General features: G+C 40.2%; 1 protein-coding gene across 1 annotated transcript in view; it reads left to right on the plus strand.

Moving 5' to 3' along the window:
- frem2a (FRAS1 related extracellular matrix 2a) overlaps positions 1–15,155 on the plus strand; it is a 65,875-nt gene that overhangs the window by 39,743 nt on the left and 10,977 nt on the right. Inside the window, exons 5-13 of the mRNA XM_042499407.1 lie at positions 1,609–1,734; positions 2,993–3,244; positions 10,038–10,187; positions 10,306–10,515; positions 11,313–11,510; positions 11,952–12,116; positions 12,402–12,584; positions 13,749–13,879; positions 14,342–14,500. Coding sequence (XP_042355341.1) covers positions 1,609–1,734; positions 2,993–3,244; positions 10,038–10,187; positions 10,306–10,515; positions 11,313–11,510; positions 11,952–12,116; positions 12,402–12,584; positions 13,749–13,879; positions 14,342–14,500 — 1,574 coding nt within the window. The remainder of the gene's footprint in view (positions 1–1,608; positions 1,735–2,992; positions 3,245–10,037; positions 10,188–10,305; positions 10,516–11,312; positions 11,511–11,951; positions 12,117–12,401; positions 12,585–13,748; positions 13,880–14,341; positions 14,501–15,155) is intronic.

Here is a 15,155-nt window from a genome sequence, read left to right on the forward strand (position 1 = left end):
GGTAAGTTAGATGGTGCCAGACCTCAAGAGGCTGTTTAGTTTCACATTTATGCATTTCAGGCGTTTAGCTTATGGGCATGCCAAGTTTTACAAGCTGGGAAAGACCAGAATGCGCAACAACAATCAGACAGCAGAAACAGAGAAAATTTTCCTGCATCTATTGAATATTCATGAAATTATCAATAATGGAGATGTTCCAGGGATAGAAATAAAAGCAAAACATTTCTTTTATTATTATTTTTTTTATTTAGGCAACACAATAGTGAGATCAGGTACTTACTATTTTAACACCCTCTGTGAAAGCACCTTTTTTTCTCTCTCTTCATGAATGTTTTAAAATGACTGTGTGTTTTCCTCCAGGAGGTGAACTTGACCCACTTGGCTGAAAATTTGCTTTTCTAATTCTTGGGTGGATTTAGTGGCACTAGAAGAGTGGAGTGTGAGGTGAAATGTGAAAGAACTGTGAGGAGAGGGGGTGTGCAGTATAGGTGTGGAGAAAGAGAGAGAAGAAAATTAGCGTACAACTGTGTGTCGGCGTGTGTGTGTGTGAGATAGGTAAGCAGTGGACTCTGATCCCCTGCTATGAGTCCCTGTAACCCCCTGGGGAGTGACAGATTGTGGGCAGCGACAGAAAGCAGAAACGGAGGAGAGGGGAGAAGATTGAGAAGAGAGAGGACGATTTAGGGAGAGTTAGCGTAAGAGAAGAGAAATGTTTGACCCCCCATGGTGCATAAGATTGTCTTATGTCGATGACTTCATCCCAAAGAGTCATCTCAGGTGTTGATCCCTTTTTACGCTGGGTGTCAAATCAAATATCTAAATCTGTTTTTTTCTCTTTTTCACTTATTTTTAACGCTCCAGCACTTGCCATTTTAATGTGAGTTTTTGTTGCACCAGCAAACCACAAGTGTCTTGAAGCGTCCATCATTCACTCATTCATTCACAGTCAAAGAGAAAGGGGGGGGGGCAAGAAGATCTGGGGCGAGCTGAAGCTCAGTCCACACTGTTAGTATTTTTATTGGTCCCTGTGCGTCTGTGGAAAATAGCTCCAACATGTATTGTTTCTATAATGCCAGTAAGTTCTTCGCCTTGATAGATGATGCTTTCACTGGCTCCAAGTCTCTCTCTCAATCACAAACTCCTCTCAGAGAAGGCGAGGGGAGTGGAAAACAAGAGGGGGGAAAAATAAGAGAGATGGTTTTGCTGACCCCTCTGCGTGTCGAGGAGTCGATGTGTGAAACTCCCAGCTGATTCCCCTCTGTGGGATGAACTGAGAGGCTTGCATGTGTAATTGTCTGCGACACACCAGGCAGTAAGAAAAACTTCCGGAGGGGTCTCTTTGAAGAGCACCTCTGGTTGCATCAAACTGAAAACTGTGATGGAGAGTTATTTTTGAATATGAATAAGCACACCGCAGGACCACCACTTCAATAGAACTGAATAAAAAAATGTCAGCTGCGGCTCACTAATGCAGAGCCAGAACAAAAGCCTGTATCAGTCCTTGATGGCCTAATGTACTGTGGATTTTTGCAGATTGTTATACATATCATTACCCTTTTCTTTTTTACGCTGACTCGCTCCACTCTTTCTCTTTCCTCCACCAAACAGAATCGACTGTGTTCTTCCCCGAGCAGATCCACTCAGTGGAGGAAGATGTTGGAGAGCTTTTCATCCCGGTGCACCGCAGTGGAGACATCAGCCAGGAGCTTATGGTGGTCTGCTACACACAGCAGGGTACAGACTAGCCTTTTTCACCTCATCTAACCCGTTTAGCCTCAGTGTGCCTTCTCTGACTGCCAGCCTGCTGGTCAGACTGATAATATTAGATGGTGAATGTTATTATTTATGACTCGATGAATAATTTTTGACCACATATCCTGTATGCACATAGATTATTGAAGTGCTTGAAGCATAGATGAAACATCATTAAAATTATTTTATGTTATCAGGATTATCATATTTATAAACAAATCATAGCAGCATCAGACAACACCAATAACTCAAATGTTTTTGTTGTTTGGGGATACTGCACACATAAAAGAAACCGTCATTGTTGGCCAATTTTAGCGTGACAGTAGGATTCAATCTTATGTAAATTTGTATTAGCCTGGTAAGACCATTCTGATGATGTGAACTCAACATTGTGTTTCCCTCTCAGTAACAGTCTGGACTGGCTGCCACCCAGAACACTTTCAGTTTGTAGGCGTACTTGCTTTGACTGACCAAACTCCTTCAGCCAATCCTGATTTGAGCACTAGCCTTACTACACAAATACATTGTCAGTTAGACAGTAACGGTTTAGAAAATATCATTTATTTTTTGTCAGCGTCTTTGTTGTCTGTCAGAAGCATTGTGAACACGTCCCTGCATGGCCGTGATCATGAATTTGTACCGGGAACATCTGCTTCATCCCCAACCTAGGCAGTTGATAAATCAAGCTTTTGCCAAATCCAGTCAGAAGAATGTCGAAGAAATCCTCTCCTTCGAGAAACTCTGCAAGCGCATGCTCCTGCTCTTGTTTGATTGTTTTTATCAACTTCTTTACCGAATTAAGTTAGCACTTTTTGCTGCAAGATCAGCCATTACTGTTTTGCAAGCAGTGGCCTGCATGCTACGTCACCACATACAGCACATACCCTGATTGGCGGCCACCACTTTATGCTACTACTGGTTAACAGTCAGAATGTTATGAAACCGAGTACTGATGTTTGATTGTTAATCTGACGTGCTGAACCTTCTTTGAATTCATTACACTTTATCACACTACTTTTCTCATCAAATTCAGCACAATATGAATATGTATATGAAAGTTACAAATTCAAATGTAGGGGATCAACTATGAAAAATGTATTAACCTGACGCTGAGCACTCAGCATTCCAAGTTTTCTGATGCCTTCTGTCTATTCTATATGTTTTGATTAAGTATTTTTTCTTAAGTGGAGTATCTTTTATCTCTTCCTAATCTCCTGTCACTGTCAAATCTCCTCCAAAGGTTCTGCCACAGGGACGATTCCTACCACTGTCCTGTCTTACTCAGACTACATCTCCCGTCCAGAGGAGCACAGCAGCGTCCTTCGCTTTGACAAGGGTGAGCGGGAGAAGCAGTGTCGCATGGTGATTATCGACGACTCTCTGTACGAGGGAGAAGAGAGCTTCAACGTTACTCTATCACTGCCTGTTGGAGGCCGTCTGGGAATGCACTACCACACCACCAAAGTCAACATCTTGGAAGATATGGATGATGGTAAGGCATGCTGGTGTTGTCGACCGTGTTTTAAACACTTTTTCCTTTAAATAAGATATACCCAAATCACATGGATGGAGAGGTCATGGTGAACTTTGCAAAAGGGTATTTTGTCTCCAAAAAGAGACTGTGAAGATGAAATTTATTTCTGCTTTGTGTGCACATATGTAGCTTTAATGTTAAACAACACATGCATATGGACACATACAGGCATGTGCAAACACAGTGTGTTGACACACAGCGCTACATGTTGTGATGAATTGTGATCACAGCCTTTATGCCACAGAAACTCACGTAATTAAGCTTGTTTACAGATTTACTGTCTGTTGGAAACACCCTGACATGGACCCTTCAGTGACAGTAGATACACGGAATCAAACTCCCATCTAGCTGTCATTCAGTTTTTAATTAAAGTTGAGACCCGCACCAGAGTCCAGTGGGACGACATTATCAGAAGTGTCCCAGGTCTGCTTTCATCCTGTTGCAACATGTTATGGACAGAGTCAATTACATCTTCTGAAATGCAGAGAAGTGCGCAGAGGATTTATCTGGGGATGGAAAAATCTGCAGGGAAATATTTATTCCCATCTATAGGCTTTCTCCACCATCTCACTACCCTGCATTGATTTAATTTATAGACTTATGAAGATTAAATGTCTCTGCTCAGGTTTTTTGTTAAATGCCATGCTACAGGCAGTAAAAATCAAACTTTTTCTTTTGGCATAATCAGTGTGGGTCAAATTCCAGCAATGTAAAAAGACGACTTTACATCATCAAGGTCCTATAGATAATGTCAAGGAAGTCTTATCTGTCCTCATGTACACTGTAGCTCTCATATTGGCGTATAAGCTCACCCACCCATCTGGCATCAAATCAGAGAAATGCAAAGTGTAAAAATTGCCCTGGTTTCCTGTTAGTAATATCTTAAGCCAATATTTTAAGATGAGGAAAACACATCAACAAATAAAAAAAGGTCTTGTTGACCTACATCTAGTCCAACTGAGTATAAATGACTGGCTACAACGCTCCACATGTGAAAACATGGCAGTGCCCTAAATTTATGTTTTCATCTTTCCTTTTTGAGTGTTCTCTCACCCCGTAAAGTAGAAATTGAACTAACTATTTGTGATATTCTGTAACATAGGCTACATTTAGCTGCCATCGAAAATAAATATACAGGATGTAAGAGAAACATTCTTCAGGCATTGTTACAAGCTTTTATTTAGATGAGCACATTTGTTAACCTATTTCAAACTATGACATGCCCAAAATGGCTCAACTTAATAGAGTTTATTTCTGCAACAACAAGACCTACATGAATCATAATAGAGGTAATGCTTGTCAGATTTAATAGAGGAGTGGAACCATTAGTATATATGCGACTGGGTCAGGGTAAATAAAGAAATAAGACAGTCTAAAATGAAATATTTTTTATCTAAGCCTAACAAAACTTAGCACTTTTACAGTAATATCTATTTGGAATTTTGTACTTGCAGCCGAAAACCTCTAGCACACCATATTACAACATCTGTACATTATCTGTGCATACACGGGTGCTAATGAAATGAAACAGAACACATTTGGAGAGCTTTTAGTAGAGGCATATAAAGATGGAATTTCCAAATTAGCCATTTCAGGTACAATTGTGCACCTTCTTTTCTTCTCAGGTAACTGTAAAACTCATTTAATGTCACTTAAATGTCACAATTTGTATTAACTGGCTAGACAGTAATACAAAGGTCCCATATTGTAAAAAGTCAGATTTCTATGTCTTAATAAACCAGGTTCAGGTGCTATATAAATACTGTGAATGTCTAAATCCCCAGAGAAATGCACAAAGTCCGTATTCAGAAACTGTGCCTTTTAACAAGCCGCCAGGACTTCTGTGAAGTTGTGATGTCACAACTATTCTGAATAAAACTAGAACAGACAGTCATTACCCAGGGTGCAGAGATACTAAGAGTACAGATGTGTAAAATCAGGAAATACTCCAATCGGAGTAGACTTGGCTTTCTTTGGGAGGTGGCCTTAAAGAGACAGGAGCGAAAATGGAGCATTTCAGACAGAGGGTGAATACAGGTATAATCAGGCAGGCAGTATTAGAATTATAGTGTGTTCTTTTGAATATTTCAGTCATGTAAACATGTTATAGTAGAAACCCCAAATACAAGTTTGAACCTGAAAATGAGCACAATACAGGACCTTTAATTCCATTTGAAAACAACTGTTTTGGGCTTTATTTTGAAAAATCAATCAATAACACTACATGTTCTTATTCATAGAAAAAACATAATAAATTGATGGAAAACAAATTGATTGCAACTATGAAAAGACAATACATCAGAAATAAAAAATATTGCATCACACAATAAGGTAACAAACAGATGACTATAGAGGATCCGGTCGTCTCCAGCCTAAAAAAACATTTTTCGTAACGTGGGCTTGGATGAATGTCCAGGTTCAAAATGCTGTAAATCTTGAAAAATGAGGACTTCTTTCTCAGACTATTTTTCAATCAGTCTCTCTTTTTAGTTGCTCTTTCAGTTTGTCATGAATTGTTTGGATCAGAAGGAATAGTGTCAGAAAAGACTTGTCAAGCCATTGCCAGCCTGAATACTGGGATAAATAAAACAATGGTGACTTACAACTGAGAACTCATTTAGGGATACAAACAATTGTGCCAAATTGAATGTGTGTGTGTGTGTGTGTGTGTGTGTGTGTGTGTGTGTGTGTGTGTGTGTGTTTGTTTTAATGTGCATGGAGGCATCTGGGGGATAGTTAACAAGAAACATGACACACTGTCTGATTGTTAGTATATTGTCAGAAGACTTCAGTTGTGGTGCTGAGTTCAAAGGAATGGAAATGTGTTTGTGAAAGCCCAACTCCAGTGAGAGATGATGTGTCATTTTTTGCCTCCCAGAGGATAATACACCATCTGACAGCGCTCTAATACCTGCACCCAGCCAGTCAAACTGCACCCTCCCTCACTTATACAACCTCAACTCACCAAGAGAAAAAACAAGAGTTACGGCGCTCAGTGTTTACTTGTGTGCAGGGTTACTGTCTGCGTCTGCTGTGCACGTGTGTTGTTGCGTGTATGTGTGTGCAAATCAGACCTCAAATTCTGCATCAAAGGTAAGTGGTGAGAAAAGCACTTGTAAAACTCTAAGTGTGACTGCTGGTGCTCTCTCTAGCCCCATTTTTCCTTCCCCCAGGTCAAAGTCAAGTTCAGTCCACCGTTCTCCTTCCATCTATTTCTCCACCACCTCTTCTCTCTCCCTCTCTCACACGTTCTCTCACTTCAGCTAAAAAAAAGAGACCCAGGGGTGTCTGCTAGATTTAGTACTTTATCAGATTAAACTATACTGTACCCTGTCTCCCTGAGTGTTGCGCTCCGCATGGCTGCACAGTCTGACTCAAAGTGAGTGTTGTCATCTCCTTGTACCTTTCCAAGGAGAGAGGACACTCAGACTCTCTCAGTCGGGTGCATATGGCCACAGCTAAGTTTGTAAAATTGTAGATTAGCTCAGAGTATTTCTTGGAATCCCAGTCCTTCATTTTAATATTAGGGCAGCCTTACTGTTGGTCACACTCCCAATGCAGCAGAATCGCTCGCTCATTGCTCGTTTGTATGTTATGCTGTTGCTGTAGATAAAAAGTGTTTTTTTTCTTTACTATAGGAGGCAGATTGCAGCTGACTGAGGACTGGGGCAACGTTGTTTTACCTGTTGTCATTATATGGCAACACAATCCAGTCTTAATCCAATTATTTTTCAGTTTTAATTAGACATACATGCCATCTTCCAACACATGTTCTCACTACTTAGCATGCAGGCAGCAATGGGAAGAAGGTCATTTTCATCCTAAATTTTGCCCCGTTATATAGAAGATAAAAACTGAATTTCGAGATGGTTAATACAATGTGGCAGCTGAATTCTGCATCTTGGCAGAACGTTGGAAATGCCACGATTCCTAAAATTCCGATTAAAAAATATTTTAAAAAGGTGTAAATGGTAATTATAATAGTCACCTACTTAAATCAGTCAAGCCAATGAGTGATGATGAATATTTTTTGAACACCAAAAGCGGTAATGCTGTCCAGTATTTCACAATAAAAAGCAAAAATTGGAAAAAGAATTTGAAAGAAATACTTTTTAATTGTATAGCAGATCATACATTTATAGAGAAGTTCTCAAGTTTTTTGTGTCAATAACTTTTAGATTGATAGACAATTGGTCAGTGATTTTTATTTAATAAGATTTCACTCCAGGGACCTCCATCCGAAAAGATTTTGGTTGTCAGATTTTCTTAAAACTGGAACTCTATAGCTGAGGAGATACCGTGATCACACCTTTGATCAGAGATGTTGGACTCTTTTAAATATAGGTTGGAATGAAAATTGGGGATAACAATATTTTAATTGTCTAATGCCTTTAGAGTTTCATGTGTGGACAACATTATAAAGTTTTGCAGAGGTTGGATTTTGTTATTCGTACCTTACAACTAAATGCCATTATTACACGTCTAAGATGACGTTGGCATGAGACGTTTAGATGACATTTAATTTTGGTTACTGAGCACAACTTAAAACACATTGTCACTGATCGTCAGTGTTCTTCGTCAAATTGACGTTGGTATTGTAAGTTGTCCTGAAACTGAATTTTGGTCACAACCTAAATTCAGTTTCATTGTCTAGCGACGTTGTTGGCCAGCTGGGAATGATCATAATAGTCACTCTTGAATCTTTTACTGATATTGGGCTCACTTTTTAAATTAAATGCTGATTAAGTGAATCAGATAGTGAAAATAAACCCCATTTTTCTCAGGATCAACTGAAACTCCTGCAAGAAACCCACAGGGGTCCTTGGTCCCCTGGTTGAGAACCATTTCATTATGATGTGTACGCCTTTTAGTCCCAAGCACTGACGGGAAGTTTACAACATAAAGAAAAGCACACTTTACTGTAGGGTAATATTGACAGTTTTGTAAGATATTATTAGTCACCTTACTCCAAAAGCAGGGGCCCTGCTGTAGAGGACAGCTGAGAATGTTTTTTTCTGTAAACTGTATTTAAAGACACAATGACACACAAATGGCTACAGACACCCACACATAGTAATTATCACAATTTGGCTTTACACCTTCCTCAGCCCTCACACACACTTCAGAGTGCTAAACCACAGGCGCGGCCCTGGAGGGGAGAGAGGATGCAGTTCTCACTCATCAGTCATCACTCAACTCCCTCTTGTGGTGTCAAGAATTTGTCGTCCCCGAGTGCAGTCAGGACGTGTGAATGCAGACATGTATATTAGCACTCCAGCAGAAGTTTCCTCTCTGGGCACAAAGAGAATGCGTGCCAGATTGACTACATACTGTTTACAGATATGCTAGTTATTTCCAATACTATTGAAGCATGCATTAATAAGCATCCCAAAACACCCTTACCAGCCTCTGCATTGTTTACCAGTGTCTGGTTGGATGTTTTTTTCCCATGTGTTTTTCCACCTACACAATCTGTAATTTTCCTTTTACTCTTCCATTGTGCAAATATGCGAATTCTATTTGCATTACAAACCAACGCTACATCTGCTAGGTAAAGCCGAGTGTGTAGGAGGAAAGGTATGAGAAAAAGACAGATGCATTGAGGAACCAAGTCTTTTGATGGAGAGGGAGGACACACTTGATGTGTGATACTTGCTGGGTATTGTTGCCCTGGGCTGTCACTTATTCTGTCAAGTTAAGAGTCAAAATGTAACTGCAGTTAATTTTCTACATTCCCTTAGTTATGTACACTATGCTTAGCTTTGTTATCTGGCCCAGTTAAAGTATATAAATAAAATATGAAAGTTCATATATCAGCAAAGTAATATTCAGGGAAAAAAAATATCTCTGGACTGCTGAAGTGTTTGATCATGACACAAAAAAATGATAATACGCATGCTATTTTTGGATTATATGCCAGAATATAAGAAAGGAGCCGAGTGAGAGAGAACTTTTATTCTGTCAGTTTTTTTGGACTTGACGGTGGGGGGTTTGTGAGAGATGAAGCTGTCAAATACACATTGGACTGCCTCCACTTTGCTGCCTCAGGAAACAATGCCAGTTCAAACAAGCCTTTGAGCAGTCTAGGGGGCCGCTTTCTCTCTGTCTCACCATCTCACTATACCACATTCAGAGAAAGAGAGACACACACACATAGAGAGGCCTTGTTTTTCAGTGCTAACTGCATCTCTTTTTTAGTTGAAAGTACTCAGTGGTTTCTGTCAGAGGAACAGTAACAAAGAGGTGGGATGAAAGGCCAGGAAAGGTTGAAAGGTCACGCCTCCCTCTAGTTAAACTTCAGACTAATGGGCTGTCGCTGTTTGACCTCTGTGTCCGGCTGCTGGCTTTACAAATGAGTCATGTCAGACTGTTGGAGGCTGCTGACAGGTTTTATGTTACCACAGGTGCACACATAAGAAGAGGAGACAAGTAACATTAACCCTAAACAAAAAGTGAAATAACAAAGTTGCAAATATGAACCCTGTGACTTAATTGGGTCATTAAACACAGGCCAAAGGCCATTAAACTGAATTTATGGGGTACAAAAGTGTGAAAAAGCAAGTTTGATGTTGAGTTTCAAAGCAACATGAGCACTTAAAAGGCCAAATCACCAGTTCCTAAATGCACTCTGAAAAAAATAAAATTAAAGCTCATTAACCTCATTAATTCATGGTAGAATAAACAACACAATAAAACATTGCACAAATACTTATAATTTAATAATTTCCATCTTGCTTTCTTTGTGCTCCAGCTCCAGTGTTTTACTTCGGAGAGGTTGAGTATAATGTGGATGAGAGTGACGGATACGTGGAGGTCAAAGTTTGGAGGACAGGAACTGATCTGTCCAATACAGGCACCGTCACCGTCCGCTCCCGCAAGGCCGAGCCTGTCTCTGCAGAAGGTAAGCCCCCAATGATAGAGACAGTTTACCAGTATGACCATCATTCCTTACGTCTACTCAATGTGTTGTAATTGGCTTATTTTCTGACCCTTTGTCTTGCTCTCTGTCCATCTTCTAGCCGGTATTGACTATGTGGGCATCAGTCGTAACCTGGACTTTGCTCCGGGTGTCAGCATGCAGACGTTCAGGGTCACCATCCTGGATGACCTGGGACAGCCAGAGCTGGAGGGAATTGAGAGCTTTGAGCTTGTCCTACGTATGCCAGTGAATGGCATCCTGGGAGAACCTGGGAAGGCAACAGTCCTCATCAGTGACTCAGTGTCTGACTGTAAGTGACATGATTTCCTCAGACTCTTTCATCACTATATCAATCCTCATCTGTTTTTGTCTTCCCATAAATACTGCATAACTCTAGGGATGCAATATCTTATTGCTGGTCAGTCTTGATAGTTTGTACAAATTTTCATGGGCCACAGAACATGAAGCCTACTGCATTTGTTGATCCCGTGACTTTTCCTCTGGGGTCAATAAGAGCTTTACATTTTTTGCTTTTAATGAAATGTCTTGGCATTTATTAGTCTGGTATCACAATATCGATATAATATCGATAAATCGCCCAGCCCTACCTTGTGCTTAATGCCATTCCCGTAAGCCTCAGCTGTACTTTCTGTTTAGTGCTGATTAACATATGATCTGTCAATGTGCCAAAATGCAGTGTCACAGCTGCTAACATGGCTATAGATTCTGTTGTTTTTTTGTATAATCTGCTTAATCTGCTTAGTTTAATTGTATATATCTGTCAAATTAGCTGATATATGAAAGCCTAACAAAGCACCAATGTCTTAGAAATGTCTTTTTCTTGCTTGTCAGGACAACTTGTGTACACTTCCATTTATCTGCTTTACTAAACACAACTTAGCAATTAATTTGTCACTTTTCTTTGACTTTGTATTCATACTTTCACGGCTTTCATTATTGACGTTCAGTCAGAAATAAGGTTGTTGTGACAGCTGTGTTATTTGCTTTGCTTTTTAAAATCAGTCCAGTTAAATTTAGCTCAGACAGCATGTGAGACATTATTACTCACTTTTTCATATATGATTGAACTATCCTCTTTACTGACAGTGCCAAAGGTCCAGTTCCGTGAGCCGGTGTACATTGGAGAGGAGAGTGATGGTCATATCACAGCAACAGTGTACCGCAGCGGCGACATCAGACACAAATCCACGGTTCGCTGTTATACCCGCCAGGGCTCTGCACAGGTCGCCTCCGACTTTGATGAGCGACCCAACACAGAGACATCTATCATCACTTTCTTACCAGGTATTTCATCAATCACACAAACACATCACAGGTTTTTGCTCAGTGTTTTGTTTTTTTTTTTTATTTAATCTCTTGTCTTGAGAATTGACACCTTTTTAATCAATTCAACAGCTCTGAACAAGAAACAGTGTTTTTTGTCACACATTCTTTGCAAAATCAACAGTGCCTTGCAGAAATTGCAAGGGCTTGCAGGTTTAACTATATTCAACACGTTACCTGCTGCGCTGTCATTTTCTGTATTTTTTTCTTACAAAATGTGCAAACAGCTTCCAGAAACTCTGGAGGAACAGAACAAAGGGTTATGTGGGTTAAAGTTATATAAATAAGATGTCATATGCTGTAAGAAGAAAAAAAAGAATTATTGCAGAACTTATTCTGTCCTTTCTTCCACCTCAAATTTCTTGACATGTCCCGTCATCACCATCCCACTGTACACTCCAGGCGAGGAGGAGAAGCAATGTATTCTGTCACTGGTTGATGACACGCTGTACGAGGAGGGAGAAGAGTTGCGGTTGGTCTTAGGGAATCCGAAGAGCGACTCACAGTTTGGCGCATCAGTGGGAGCTCTGAATGAGACCCTGGTAAAAATCAAGGACACAGCTGACAGTAAGTAAGATGAAGAGGGGGAGGAAAGTCAGGAGAGAAATATATGGTAAAATGAAAAGCAGTTATGCCAGTTTTTTCTACATTTCTCTGAATAGTGGCGTAGTTTAGGCTGATGGATATGAAACATGGTAAACGCAGCATAAACCAGAGCACGTTTACATTTTAAAACAAAATTCATAAGCAGTCATAATTAAGGGAGTGATAATTAATCCATTAATAAATTGTCCATAATCCAATGACACATTAGCATTTTATCATGTTTTTCTCCCTTTCTGTGCACCTCAGAACCCATTATTCGTTTTTCGGAAACCAAGTTCAGTGTTAGTGAACCAAAGGAAGCCAGTGCTGTGGCAACTGTGAGGATCCCTGTGGTACGAGTTGGTGACACATCAAAAGTGTCAGTGGTCCGCGTCCACACCAAAGACGGGTCAGCTATTTCTGGAGAGGACTACTACCCCGTGTCTCAAGGTAAACCTTACACAAATCCTCTTCTGTCTCTCAAAGCTACACTGTGGCAGCTACATACAAAAAAACGCTCATGAGCAGTGATTGACATGAATGACAGCTGCGTCAGAGATTCCTCAGCTCTGATTGGTTGTTGGTGCATCTATTCTAGGAAATGCCATTAGATGCAGCATGAAGAGAAGGGTTACATATTTTTTACAAACTGTCTGTCTGATGTACGTTTTTTAGAATGTAGTAACAGTTTCAGCATACATGACATAAAGTTAGTTTTATAAAAGTTATTAACTGTAGCTATAACATGTTAAATGCATGTCCTAAAACAACCTTAATAGCACCAGAAGTGGTCAGAAACTTCAAATGATACATTACCTTTGTTCTTACTGGCCTGCAGGTATCCTACTGATAGATTTCTGCTATGCATTTACAGCAGCTGCAGTAATAAGAGAAGTTTTGAAGTTTTCAAACAGGACTCCCTATAGGAGTGTTAAATTAATGAAAGTGGGCATAGAGATTTATTTGGGCGAGGGTCATTGATTTCTAATTTCATCCCAAGTGGGGAAAGGTAATTTCTGCAATAGTCCAGTGGAGGGTCATGTAATTTTTAATTGAATTTCAGTATATTTCATGCTTTGTCAGCAGGGTGAAGTCTTCCTCTCCGTCCGCTTGGCTTTTAGCGCAGTGAACCTTTCTTAGCTTAATCAAGGCTTGAAATATTTATATGAATACATTCAGTCTATTCAAATCATACCTGCCTACCCACCGTTCAAATTTCCCAGCAGTTTTGAATCATGCAGCGTTGAATTTCTCATTTTGCACAATATTTTCTCAGCGAAGCACATTTCCAATGCAAAACTCTATTACTTACCTCACTAGAAGATGGACCACCTTTGGCACTATGCAAATGCAAAACCTGCAGAGCTTTTTAGTTAAGTGATACCTTCCTCTGAAGCAATAAAACATGAATTGGGCTTTTTAGTTTCTTTTTAACTAAAATCAAAAAAGAGAGAAAGGTCATCTTTATGTCACCTGACTAGTTTTAATCACCACATCAAACATTATTTCAGCGATGCATTACACTTGTAATGATAATTTGTTGTTGTATATTCTGTAAGTTAATTTAAAAGTGCCTTTCCTGCTGTTTGTGTGTGTTCGTGTGTGCGTGCCCAGACATAGAGTTCAAACAGGGGGATAAGGAACATGTGGTGGAGGTGGAGGTGCTATTCGACGGCATCCGTGAGATGAGAGAAGCCTTCACTCTCCACCTGAAGCCTGATGAAAACATGGTGGCTGAAACTCAGGTAAGGAATGCGTTCCTGCTTAACCACAACACAACAAACTACACAAAATCCAAACTAACAGCTATTGCAATTTCAGCTTCATTAACAAGTAAAGAGATTTAAAAACTTTATTTCTTTCTGATTTGACCCATATTTATTCAGGTCAGTCCCACTGAGACCAGAGATCTCTTTTACAAGGGTGCCCAAGCCCAGACAACAGGAGCACTTTACTGTAGTTGCAGCCAAACGAGCAACGAAAACATTTCACAATAAATAATAGATAACCCCGAGAAGAAAACAAGCAGAGAGAAATAAGAGAGAAGGGTAAAAGGAGAGAAGCTGAGAGTCAGCCAGAGATTGTAAACACATCCTGCTCTGATGACGTGAACCAATTCATTGATAAGAAATCACTTGATTCACAAACTGCACTGCGTCACTTCTTATCAGTCCTAAACTTCTTTTTTTTTTTTTTTTTTGGAACAGTTAACTAAAGTCATAGTTTACATCGAGGAGACCAACAGCATGGCCGACGTCACCTTCCCCTCTCTGCCTCATGTGGTTTCGCTGCTCCATTACGATGACGTCGCCAGGACACCAGATAACCTCCATCCACCAGCCGGCTACCCTGTCATCTGTGTCACTGTGAGTCAAAGTGAAACCACATTCAGGGACGCAAGTGGCCTTTGAGATATCTTCTGAATTTTATTGCAAGTCCCTTTACAGGATCAGTACACTCTAGCAACGCCTGGAAACTCTAACTCAGCAGTTTAATTTGTAGGCTTTTTCTGTAATGAGGTAGCAGAGCCTAATCAGGACCCACATCCTCTGGGAGTCGAAGGCACTTTGTTATCCCTCAGGACCCGTACTTTTCTTCAGCCAAAGTTAAGCTGTCCTTCCGAAGTTCGCTGGTCTGTCCTTAAAAGACACATTACACAGTTTAGTAGGCCACAGTCCTCGTGCTTTCACACACAGGAGAATCACTTCCAATCCTGAATATAGGCTCAGGGAGACACTTAAATGGATTTTTTGATGTGTTAAGTCATTTGCTTCTCAGGTGACTGCTGCGTATGTGTGTTCGCGAGTGTGTGCGTGCGTGCGTGCGCGTAGGGTGTGCATTTCCCTGCATTGTGGTCAAGGAGATGAAATGAAGCAGTCTTGTCAAATCTGAAATGTTGAGTCAGGAGACTTAGTGTCAACAGGTATTTAAGGATACCCATGGAAACACTTCAGAGCTTACCCCTGTAACCTATATCTCTCTCTTTTTAATTACTAGTGCAGTTTCAAAAACATCTATTTG

This window comes from Plectropomus leopardus, chromosome 13 (genome assembly GCF_008729295.1).
Source record: "Plectropomus leopardus isolate mb chromosome 13, YSFRI_Pleo_2.0, whole genome shotgun sequence".
Lineage (NCBI taxonomy): Eukaryota > Metazoa > Chordata > Actinopteri > Perciformes > Serranidae > Plectropomus > Plectropomus leopardus.